The following is a 13,260-nucleotide window of genomic DNA, read 5'->3' as shown; positions in this document are numbered from 1 at the left end:
GACCATGTCCCCTGGACGGGGAGACCTGGTGGCAATCAGAGGAAGGACAGCAAGTTACCAAGAAGAGACTTGATACCCTATGATCATATAGAGGGGGAGGTAATCCCCCTCAGGAACAGTCATAGGGGAGGGGAATAAGGGGAAATTGGGAGGGAGGGAAGATTGGGAGGATTCAAGGGATGGGATAACCATTGAGATGTAACAAGAATAAATTAATAAAGGAGGAAAAAAATAAGTTAAAAAAATAAATTCTAACCCATGTCATTATATTTGTATATTTGATGTATCTTTTAGACAGTATATGGTGAATCTTTTTTTTTAAAATCTACACATCCTGAGCCATTTCTCCAACCCTCACCCCCCTACCCCATACTGCACTAGGAACACTGAGGAGAAAAGGATGTTAAAAGGAGGAGCTTCTACTTTAGAGAGTTTACCCTGAGGAGAAAATCCATGGTGTCGGAAGATGACATTTTACTAGTACTGAAGAGGTCAGGGATGACAAGATGTCTCAGTGGTGCTTACTATTCAAACCTGAGATCTAGATCTCACTCCTCCAAACACCCATCAACAGCTTGCTGGCTAGTGTGCATCTGCATTCCCAGGGCTTCTATGATGACATGAGAGTAGAGGCAGGAAAATCGCCTGAAAGCTAGATGCCAAAACTAAGTTTGAATATAGAGCAGGACAGAAAATAAAGAAACTATGCTTCAAAACAATTTGGAACAAGATAACAGATTCCTGGATTGCTGTCCTCTGACCTCTACATGCACTCTATATTCATCCCTACAGACAGACAGACAGACAGACAGACAGACAGACAGACATAAAAACAATAAACAAAACCAAAATAGAACAAAACAACAGAGTAACAGAGGAAAGTAAAATATTATTTGACTTCATTTTTTATTTAAATAATCTATTCGGATTACATCTTGATTGTTATCCTTCATTTGTATCTTCTCATTTCCCGATCCCTCCCTCTCTCACCGTATTCCCCTCCCTTAGGCTTGTGACAGAACTGGACCTCCTCCCCCACCATATGATCACAGCCTATCAGGTCTCATCCGAAAAGCCTGCTTTCCCTTCCTCTGAGTGTCAGCAGGCTCCCCCACCTTTTGACTTCATAGCTATCAGATTAGAAACCATCTTTCAGACCTGTTTTACTCTCTAAATGATGACTCCTTGTGCTTGGCTTCTTACATCTATTTCTGTCTTTAATTTCAAAAGTTTTGTCTGGATACTGTTTGCTCTGGGTCTCTTTAATAAAAAGTAGGTGAAAGGGACAATATTTTAACTATTGATACAAAAATTTTGAGCCCTGTGCAAAAACAAGGCATAAATATGTAATAACAAGAACACTCAGAATTTAGATGGTTGTGTATCAGATAATGGAATACGTGGTTTAGTGTGGAGTTTAATGATGTCTTCCTGAAATGTCCAACAATGCACAGATTTGTAGCTACAAGCTAACCAGAATATCACCCATATTAAAAAAAAACAGTATATTGTAGGCAGTGATACTGCATGTGAGATGGGAGGGTCTTGAGGTAGCAAAGAATGTGGACAATTGTAAGGTTTTGAAATAATAGCAAATGATTAATTCCTGTAGTTGATGTGCTTGTGTATTCAGAAAAAATAAGGGATGAAAGCAATATGCAGATCATAATAATGAATGTAGATCTTTGAAAAAGCTGCCAAAACACACACTGGAGAATCATCTTTTTAAAATATATTTTATTAATTTATTCATATTACATCTAAATTTTTATCCCATCCCTTGTATCCTCCCATTCCTCCCTCCCTCCCATTTTCCCCTTACTCCCTGCCCCTATGAATGTGACTGAGGGGGTCCTCCTCCCCCTGTATATGCTCATAGGGCACCAAGTCTCTTCTTGGTAGCCTGTTATCCTTCTTCTGAGTACCACCAGGCCTCCCCATTCAGGGGCCGTGGTCAAATATCGGGCACCAGAGTTTGTGTGAAAGTCAGATCCCACTCTCCACTCAACTGTGGAGAATGTCCTGACCATTGGCTAGATCTGGGTAGGGGTTTGAAGTTTACTGCCTGTATTGTCCTTGGCTGGTGCTATAGTTTGAGCAGGACCCCTGGGCTCAGATCTGCCCATCATAATGTTCTTCTTGTAGGTTTCTAGGACCCTCTGGATCCTTGTACTTTGCTATTCTCCCATGCTTCTCTCACCTAGAGACCCAATAGTATGTCCTCCTCTCTGTCCCACTTTCCTGGTAAGTGAAGACTTTCATGGGACATGCCCCTTGGGCTAGTGTCCTGATATAAGTGGTTATTAATCATCTATCAGATGTAGAGTTGACAAAAATTTTCTCCTATTTTCTGGGCTTCTTCTGTCCTGGACTGGTGGTTTCTTTGCTGTGCAGAGTCTTTAGCAATGTGAGTGAAGAAGATTACAAATACCTTCAGCAAATGGTGCTGGGCAAAGGACATCTGCATGCCTAAGAATGAAATTAGTTCCATATCTATCACCTGTGCAAAAGTCAATGCCAAATGGATCAGAAAACTCAATGTAAAACCTGAAATTCTGAAACTGCTAGAAAAAAAAATCATGGAAAGCCCTCTGGAAGATACAGGTACCAGAAAGGACTCCCCAGATAGGACTGTTTTCCTATAAATTAATACCAACAATTGACAAGTAAGACCTCAGAAAGCTAAAAAAGATTCTATACAGCCAAAAAAAATCAGTCTAGTACAGGGGAAACTCAGAAGGTAGGAGAAAAATATCTTTATCAACTATGTATTTGATAGAGGATTAATAACCTGAATATGCAAGGAATTGAAAATACAACAATCAAGAAAACAACACAATCCAAAATTTTGGGAGCATACAAAAGAATATAATTTATTTAGCTTCATGCCTGTCATTTGAAAACCACAGAGCAGATGACCAGGTAGAATATACTGGCAGGAGTTGATGCTACAGGTTAGATTCCAAGGCCACACAGGAGCAGAAGACTCTCTTTTCAGTGGGCCTAATATTTAAAGCCTTGAGCTGATCAGATAAAGCTGTTCATATTGAAAGATAATCTGCTTTATTCAATGAGTTGTTGATGCTAATTACCACTCCACACCATCCAAGGCTTACTTGCACTAGTATTGAAGCAAACATCTGAGAACCATATCATAATCAAGGTGACACATTAAGCTAGCCATCTTATTGGCACTATTTATTGTGAAAGAGGTCAACCTGAAGTAGAGACACTGGCAATGAACAGTAGTAGATCACCATTGATTTCAAATCTACAAACTTTCTGGCAAAGTAGATTCACAGAAAGGGGAGAGAGAAAATACTGTTGTGTTCCTAAATCAATGAACTGAGCCAATGATGCGGTCACCAAGTGTGAGGAAATAGGTTGGGAATGAAAGATAACTAAATATAATCATCATTAGCATATAGAGATGAATAAAGATTCTCAGGGGGAAGCTGGGCTCTGGCTTTCAGGTAGAGCACCAGAACTCTCATAATTAAAAACAAAATGTTTCCTAGAACAGCATATTATCCACCATGATTTCATTCCCCCTCATGAGACACCCCTCCCACTAACAGCCTTTGTTGACTTCAGAGGATTGAAACACATATTTAATGACTATAAGTATGAAAGACCCTTTCAGTAGATAATTCAACCATGATAAAAATACCTCCAACAGCTTTATTGTCTGTGCTACCTTGTCATTTTTTTCCCTCTAAATGTGCTTTGTTCTAACTATAGTTACTACATACACTTAAGGCTAGCAGTTATTAAAAATGGACACAGACTCAAAAAGTTATGCAGTCAATAATCTCAACATAGCAAGGGACTATTTTATGATATGAATACAACTAAAGAGTACTTGTCAATGTCCAATTTTGTCTGAAAGTTTTTTGGCTATATATGAAATGTATTACTTAATATGAACACACAATTTACTTTCTGATGTATAACTACTCATCTTGTACAACTAGTATCAAACTTCAAACCTGGTTATATATCACAACATATACTTCAACTATCAATACTCAGTTTCCTTTTAATACTATGTCTATGGAATATCATTGCTATAGAGCATGTGACAAACAGATTAGCAGACATATCTAAGAAAATTTATTTTTACCAAGCTGTCTTTTCAGAGCACCTTTAATCTCATTACTCCTGAGGCTGTAGATGAGGGGGTTCAGCATGGGGATCACCACCATGTAGAACACAGACACCACCTTGTTCTGGTCCATGGAGTAGGTGGACTTGGGCATCACGTAGATGAATGTGACAGTCCCATAGAACACAAAGACTGCAGTGAGGTGGGAGGTGCAGGTGGAGAAGGCTTTGCGGCGTCCCTCGGTGGAGCGCATCTTCAGGATGGTGATGAGGATGTAGGTGTAGGAAACAGCTATAACAAGCACTGTGATCACTATGATGGACCCAGCAGAGAATGAATCAAGAACTATGAGGACACTGTTATCAGAACATGAGAGCTCCACCAAAGGAGCAAAATCACAGAAAAAGTGATTGATCCTATTTGGTCCACAGAATAGAAAAGAAAAGAAAGACCATGTGAAGGAGGAAGCATTAAGCAGGCCCCCTATATAAGATCCCACGACCAATTGGACACAGACTTGTGTAGACACTTTGGTTGAATAGAGCAGTGGGTTGCAGATTGCCACAAAACGATCATAAGCCATGGCAGCCAAAATAAATGACTCCGTTGACCCAAAGAAAGCAGCTGAGCTAAGCTGAATGGCACATCCAAGATAAGAAATAGTGTTCCTTTCCACCAGGAAGTTGACAAGCATATTGGGTGTGACAGAAGATGAAATGCCTATGTCAGTAGAAGCCAAGTGGCTGAGAAAAAAGTACATGGGGTGATGGAGCTGGGAAGAGACTCTGATGAGAAGGATGGTGCTGAGGTTCCCAGAGACAGTCACCAGGTAGATGCACAGGATGATGGTGAAGAGGATGACTCTAAGGACAGGGTCATCTGTTAAGCCCAGTAAAATGAACTCTGTCACTGCAGTGTGGTTTCCTTTCAGGAAAGCCATGGGACAGTGTAGCTGCTGCCAGATCAAGGCTGTGGTAGAGACAGAACAGGAAGGGATTTATAAATATGTAGCTCATCTCCAGGAACATATAGATAGTATTGAAAACAAATGCATAGTTTAAAATATATAATTGGCCTGTTACACTAGGCACCCACTGTTCATATATTTATGTGCATAGTATTTAATAAAATTTAAAAATGAAATGCCAGAATTTCCTTCAAATAATGTATATTTAATTTAGACTTAAGTATATAATAAAACTTACTTAAGTGTGTGTAAAACTAAATATGTAAACTGTGAGAGTTATATAAATAACAAAAGAGTGTCACATGTACAAGAAAGGATTAACCTTTAAAAATATAAACTTATAAAGTCTTAATTAATTTGTGAGCTTTAAGAATCCCTTCCAAATTACCTGTGCTGGGTTTATTACATTATATGATGCTCTACTGCCATTTCTATATAGTAATATTAGGACCCCACTGATTCAATTCTATGGATGATGAAATGTGTGATTTGAAAATGTTAAGTAACAACATTATGTAAGAAGCACTACAGGCATATTGAATTCAGTCTACTCTTATTACACTGTGTTTGAAAAGTGACAATAAGAAAGAGTATGTGTTAATCTGAGAGAGACAACAGGCCAGCTTTTCAAACAAGACATCCATCTTAGGGAAATGGGTCATCAAGTCTGTCAGGTATCTGATTGCCTTAGGGCTAATTTTTATAAGGAGAGCTAAAATTACTTTCAAGAACTAGGGGAAAAAAAAGAACTCACACCAAAATTATAAATGTGAGAGCCTACTGTAAAATTATTAAACCCTTACTAATTAAACCATTGCTTAATCAAGTCATTTGCAAGTCTAATCACTTGCAAATATGTTAATAATTTTAATATTAATATGTGCTTATTCATGTGACCACCACATCTTCTCCTGATGTAATGATGTTTTGTAGCTAGAATATAATGGTAAATATTCAACCTGAAATATTACATTTATCCAGGTTCACCCAGCTAGGAGCAGGCTGACTCTTATATCTTAAGAATTCCAGCCCTATATTCCTGTGTCTTTCCATGGTGTCTGAAGCTGTGATATTAGAGCATTTAGTCAGTAAAAATAGTCTGTATTTACATGAGGCATTTGTCATAAAATCACCAGCCTATGTCAAAGCTAGTGAGTTTATTAGATTTTTATTTCTTGAGCACTAAGCTTATAAGACATTAGATATAATATGGGTCCTCAATTTTCTAAGTGTTTTGATACATAAGAAAGCTTTGAGAATTAAGTTCTATGCCTAATTATTGACAGGAATTTGACTTAAAATATGTTTATTAAGTCAATATTTTTCTTGATTAAACTTGTTTCTCAACTATATCATATATATATAATGCATTTTCAAAGAACAAAGTATTCTCCAATGGTAAAGGAAAGTTAGGACACTCACCTTTTGAAATACACATTCATTTTAAAGTAAGAAAGTCGAGATAATTATGACATGATTTTATAGTGATCTTGCAGTCACCCATAATCATTGTTTACCATTAAAAATAAATCTCTGAAGAGTCTTGGGACTCACATGTGGGTCCCTAGGGACCATTTTCTCAGGTGAAAAGGAGCTGCTCATTTCAGATGAATGTAAATTTCAAGGAGTCAATCTGATTTTTTTTTGTTTTAATTTGAGAATCAGTGCTTGTTTCATTTGATAATTATTGGAACCATTTGATAACAAAAATTACCTCAGCTAAGTGTTGGTTCTAGGTTCATTTTATGGTTCATGTTAGTAGATACTATGATTAAAAATGTACAGCTCCAGTTTTTTCATTCAATATATTTTGGTTTGTGTAATTTTTTTTTTTTTTAGTGAGTGATGTAAACTTTTCATTAGTGACTTTTCATTGGGTACCTTGATGAATATATGAGAGTAAAGCTAATTAAAAAGCAAAAAATAAATTACTTAAGAAACACAATTCTCATAGCCAAGAATATAAAACACAGATATATAGAAAACTGTGAGTAAAAAAATGCATGTAAGTAAGAATTGGTATCTTACAATTGAGACCACAAACAGATTTTGACTTTTATTTTTTGGAGGGAGGATGGTAAAAACACTGTTCTTCAGTTTGAAACCCTAGTCTGACCCCTGCTAATCTTAATTTTATGGTGTAGTTTTCTCTGTCTTTGATGCTTCCTTGATGCAATGGCTGACCACTGACGAATAATCAACTTTCAAAACTCCTCCACCAAAGGTCTCTTGTAAACTGTTCCCTTTTCTGAGTATGGTGCTCCTTACAAGTCTTCACAACCATTTCAGGGACCATGAAAAAGTATATGACACGGTTTTAATAAATTCTTCTCTAGCTATAGAATTGTATCTATCTGTTAAGCTTAGGATGTATATTCTTGTGATTAAAAATAGACTAGTAATTGACATGATCATGATTGGATCAACTAACAATTAACTTGTATTACTTAATATATTCTAGGTTTAACAGATAGATAAGAGTCTATAGATAGATAAGGTAAAATAGTTAGGGAAGGTCTTCAAAAATCCCAGAGATCTATAGAATATGGCATTTAAAGATGTTTTTATTATTTTAAAGATTCTTTTACATTAAGACAGTTTAAATCCTGGCAACATCCAGCCTACCTCAAAGAAGATGATGAGCTTTAATGAATCTCCTTATGGAGATGGCTTCAAATGTGGAAAACAAGCCACTGGGCAAAATGTCCCCATTTCAGCCACAGACAGAATTCTGCCTAAGAATGGTGAGCTTGGATGCAGGCAGAGTCAACGATTAAACTCTGCCAAGACAGGGTCAGTAAGTCTATTGAGGACTCACAAATATGTCTGCCAGACATAGTGGGCCAGAAGGCTGAAGATGATGCTCCCATGTTATAGAGAGTTTTGGATGTCTGATCTGGCAGCAAACAGTTTCTGTCATTTTGGAAGCTGCTAACCTGCACTTCCTCTCTACTCAGATAATTAATTTTATTCCATCTCAAATCTCTGATTGGGTTGAAGATCAGATAGTTTAGTTTTATAATTAAGCTTAGTTGTTTTGGGGTTAAGATATTTTTAGGTCTAGCTAGCTGCTTTAAGTCGAAAAGTTGAGATAGGATAGATATTGATTTGCATTCAGAATTTTAGAGGCACAAAAACAGGAAGGAGGTTTTCTTCGAGGTTGCCAAATACAAATAGCCAAAACACTATGAATGTAGCGTTTATATAATTCCTGATTGTTTCGTGATTCTTCTTGCTGCAGACAGTTTATTATATTTATGTGTAATAATATAAATGCATATGTAAAAAAAGAAAAATTAAAAAACAGACAAATGAAAACAAACAAATACAAAAACCCAAATGGTTCTGTCAGAGAGTCTTGGAGCTCTCAGCCAGCATGCTTCTCTCCTTGTACTGCCACAGGAAATACAGTCTAAAAACCAAAGACAGATGTGCTCATCAAAGAGAATTGTCTGCTTTAAGTACTGGCATCATGAACTTTTAAGTAATGAAGCTCTATATGATTTCAAACTTCATCTTCTGTTACTACATACATTTTACCTGATCATTACCTTTTCAGTGAATGTGTATGTTGCTTAAGTTTTTTTTCCATTATTAATTTATTCTTGTTACATCTCAATGGTTATCCCATCCCTTGTATCCTCCCATTCTTCCCTCCCTCCCATTTCCCCCTTATTCCCCTCCCCTATGACTGTTCCTGAGGGGGATTTCCTCCCCCTGTATATGCTCATAGGGTATCAAGTCTCTTCCTGGTAACCTGCTGTCCTTCCTCTGAGTGCCACCAGGTCTCCCCTTCCAGGGGACATGGTCAAAGTTGAGGCACCAGAGTATGTGAGAAAGTCATATCCCACTCTCCACTTTACTGTGGAGAGTGTTCTGTCCATTGGCTAGATCTGAGTAGGGGTTTAAGGTTTTATATCTTAAATCCTAGTGGTTTTATTTATCGTGTACAGTGACATTGGCTTCTCTGTTTAGCATCCTGAGTTTCCATGAGGTGAGTCAATGTTTTTCTCTGTGCTTGACAGGAATAATGGAGGCTTGTCTATTCATTTAATAAATTAGCCCTACTATAACTCGTTTTCTTGACTGTATTAGACCTATGTTCAAGACTGAGATTCCCTTTACTCCTGTGGCTGAAATATGTGCCAGGCTTGTTTGCCTGTACTTTCTCTGTATTTGAGATATGTGTTATTTCTGCGGATTATATATCTCCCAAGGACATGCCTGAGTTTATGATTCTTGCTCTTCTCATCTCCCATCTCATCTTAAACTTAACTCAATTTTATAACATTTTCTTCAGAACTGTCAAATTGAAAAGAAAACTGTAATTCTAACTGTAGGGGTCAGAGTCAGGGGACTTCCTCTCTCCTTCTCTTATGTGGGTTCCAGAAAATGAGCTCACCTCATCAGGGTTTTGTGGTAAGGGCTTTAACCTGCCAACCCAACTCACTGACGTCAAATATAATAAATTAGGTTTAGGTCTACATGGCTGATTTGTCACTTTCTAAGGATGGTTACAGAAGCTATAATTTAATGTTGAAGATATACTTAACATTTTATCATTTTCTCCAGTTGTGTACAACACAGGGCCAATTAAAGTGAACAGCTCTGTCATTGTCTCAACAAAAGCGTCAAGGTACATGAATGCCATATTGCACTCATACAGCTGTCTCACATAGGTACTACCTTATTTGACACATCCCTCACAGCCTGCAAACACTCCTCAGGTTGTAGGTTCTCAGTGAGACCTGCACTGTCAACCCCTTGCCTGTCCACATCATGATCTTGTTTTTGTTTATTTTATTTTACCATCTTGTTTTTGTTGTTGTTATTGGGTTTTGTTTTGCTAACAGTATTCAACCTCTTCTGATAGCCTAAATTGCTTACCTTTTAGTTTTATTGTCCAGATACCATATTAGTTAATAAATTCCACCCTTGCCAGTTTTCATTTATAATCTCATCCACTGAGCTAAACTAATCTCTCAAATGGGAGAATATTGGACACAGTTCTGGAATGTGTGAAAATGCAACTGAATGAATAAAAACATCAATATCTTTGGTTCAGTCAGGAAGAAGACGGACTTTATTTCCGAAATACTAAAATGGAGAAGAAAGGGGATTAACTTTGACCATCACCCACATGGTGAAGGTTGATTACATCTTTCCTAAAGGTAGTAAGAATTTCAAAGGACATATAGCTGCATCTGATCCCTCATGCACATGAGGACGTGGAGCTTGAACATGAAGTCTTTTTAAAGATTGCCTTTTCACAGCCTCACTGTTAAAATTATAAACTTAGCTCTCTTCTAGGAAAGCAGTTCTGTTGCGGTAATTTATTCATTTGTTTCCCTCGGTCCTTGCAAGCTCAAGAATATTACTCAATTTAAACTAAGAATTCAACATTTAAAACTGACAGGAAATCAGATTAAAGAGAGATGAGTTTCCTGTTGTTTACTATGGATATCACATTAGACCAATACCGAAGCTTACACCACACAGCAGATTTGTATGAATGCACAAAACCCATATCTCATAGCTAATGTTTCTATTAAAATAATTCCCACCAACTTTACCCCCTACTTGCTCTCCATCATTTCTCTTACAGTGTGCAGAGATAACTGTAGTCATCAGGCTTATCCTAGGATAAGCTGGTGTTGAACCAGACACACCTTGAAGTACAGTGATAGATGTTGGTAAGCTTTCTGTTGCTACAAAAAGTAGCTGAGCTAATCAACTCACACGGAAAATAAGGTTTAATCTTGGAACACTGTCTTTGAAGTCTCTGTCCCTTATGAATGGTATCCAATGATGTATGTCTATGGTTGCACATCACTTAAGGAACACATGGTGGAGAGAAACCCCTCACACTGTGGTCAATACAGAGACAAAGAATATCTCTGAGTGCAACTCTATACTTTCTGGCATGTCTCTAGTAAACTAAAAATGACCACTAGGATCAAACTCTCTGGATCTAGCCCTTCTCAACAGCACTAGGGAACAGATATTTACCAAATATATGAGACTTTGGGGACAGCTAAGATGCAGTTTGTAATAAAGTTGACTATGAACTATTTGAAAAAATAGAAAAATAACTTTAAAATAATTTCATCTTATTATGTTTTATATGAATTTTTTTATTCTGTTAATTAAAAACTTTGATTTTTTTATTAAAGGTAACATTCTTCTGTAATCTGAAATTTGAACTCTGATATTTATTGCAAATTTCCCCATTTGATAATAATAATAATCAACAGACTTTTCAACCACAGACCCTCAACTTCTGTTAATATTTCCGTATTATTGCTATTTCATGTCCTACAGCAAAACAGATATTTCTAGGAAAATATTTTCGTAGCAAGGTGTCTCTTCAGAGCACCCTTAATCTCCTTACTTCTGAGGCTGTAGATGAGGGGGTTCAACATGGGGATCACCACCATGTAGAACACAGACACCACCTTGTTCTGGTCAGTGGAGTAGTTGGACTTGGGCATCACATAAATGAATGTGATGGTTCCATAGTAGAGAGTGACCGCAGTGAGGTGGGAGGTGCAGGTGGAGAAGGCCTTGTGGCGGCCCTCGGCGGAGCGCATCCTCAGGATGGTGACGAGGATGTAGGTGTAGGAGACAGTAATGATAAGCACTGTGATCAGGATGACAATGCCATCAGAAACAGTGGCAAGAACAACAGAGACGCTGTCATCAGAACAGGAGAGTTCAACTAAAGGAGAAAAATCACAGAAAAAGTGATTGATCCTATTTGGACCACAGAAGAAAAAAGAGAAGAAGGAAAGGGTGAAGGAGGAAGCAGCAAGAAAACTGCTTACGTATGCTACTACAAGCAACTGGACACAGACTTGCGTGGACATTTTGGTTGAATAGAGCAGTGGGTTGCAGATTGCCACAAAGCGATCATAAGCCATGGCAGCCAGAACAAAGCACTCAACTATCCCAAAGAAAGCAGCTGAGCCAAGCTGAATGCCACACCCTAGGTATGTAATGGTGTTTCTCTCCACCAGGAAGTTGACAAGCATATTGGGTGTGACAGAAGATGAGTAGCCTATGTCAGTAGAAGCCAAGTGGCTGAGAAAAAAGTACATGGGGTGATGGAGCTGGGAAGAGACTCTGATGAGAAGGATGGTGCTGAGGTTCCCAGACACAGTCACCAGGTAGATGCACAGGATGATGGTGAAGAGGATGACTCTAAGGACGGAGTCATCCGTTAAGCCCAATAAAATGAACTCTGTCACTGCAGTGTAGTTTCCATCCTCCAGAAATGCCATGGGACAGTGTGGTTGCTTCCTGTTCAACCCTTTGGTGGAAAAATGACAAGAATTTCGATGTCTGCATTTTAATTAACTCAAACATGGGGTACCACAAATAACTGTATCATTCCAAGAGAATTGACAGTTTTATCTGATAGCATTTTAGGACTCTCCTTGTACACACATTTCTGTGCATTAATGTGATGTAAATTTTTAAAAGAAATGCTAGCAAGCTTCCTTCAAATAATGTAGTTCTTGTCTTTTCAGTTATATATAATAAAATATATTTATGTGGTATTATTACTAAGGTTTTAAAATGTGAAACTTATTTAAATAACACAAGTTATTGTAAATGCCACAGGACATAAAATATGCAACCACAGATTTTTATAGTGTAGATTCATAATGGCTAACCTCACGGAGTTGTTACCAAAGGACCAGGACAAGACAGAATTTTATACATCATTCTTTAATTTTCTACAGAGAGTAGTATTAAGTACCTTTATTATTTTTTCATTAAAAATATTTGATTTGATAATTGTAAGTAGTTAAAACTACATAGGATGTCCAGATTGAGGGAGGCTGAACTTGATCTAACCCTTTAGTAACTCCTATTTCATACACATTTGGGACATACGGCAGAGTAGTTGTGGTTAATACACAAAAGATGAGCTTCCCTCATACAAAATTCCTATTGTCCATTAGTGAAGCAGGGCTCATCAAGATAAATTTTCTCATTAGAACTTGGAAATCTAGAAAGGAACCAACATTTTCTGACTGGAGCATGATGGAATGAAATTACATGGTTTTCTACAGAGTGCAACGGTGAGTAAAAAACCCAAACTGAAAATCTAAAATATTTACCCAGGTTCATCCAGCTTCTCTCTGTTTATACCTTCTGTTTGTCAGAAATATCTGTGCCTGTG

General features: G+C 37.5%; 2 protein-coding genes across 2 annotated transcripts; both read right to left on the bottom strand.

Moving 5' to 3' along the window:
* Positions 1 to 4,034: 4,034 nt before the first annotated feature.
* Positions 4,035 to 5,045, bottom strand: LOC311592844 (olfactory receptor 5P79; the record flags this gene model as incomplete). The annotated part of the gene is made up of 1 exon (XM_084773692.1): positions 4,035 to 5,045. The coding sequence occupies one exon, from the start codon at positions 5,043 to 5,045 to the stop codon at positions 4,104 to 4,106; it is 942 nt and encodes a 313-aa protein (XP_084629818.1). The 3' UTR covers positions 4,035 to 4,103.
* Positions 5,046 to 11,407: 6,362 nt separating this feature from the next.
* LOC311592838 (olfactory receptor 5P76-like) lies at positions 11,408 to 12,352 on the bottom strand (the record flags this gene model as incomplete). Its single annotated transcript, XM_084773688.1, has 1 exon — positions 11,408 to 12,352. The coding sequence occupies one exon, from the start codon at positions 12,350 to 12,352 to the stop codon at positions 11,408 to 11,410; it is 945 nt and encodes a 314-aa protein (XP_084629814.1).
* Positions 12,353 to 13,260: the final 908 nt, after the last annotated feature.

The sequence above is a fragment of the Acomys minous genome, assembly GCF_964271855.1.
Source record: "Acomys minous genome assembly, chromosome: 2".
Taxonomy (NCBI): domain Eukaryota; kingdom Metazoa; phylum Chordata; class Mammalia; order Rodentia; family Muridae; genus Acomys; species Acomys minous.
Note: the sequence above shows the minus strand (reverse complement) of the source record. Positions and strands in the feature narration are given on the sequence as shown.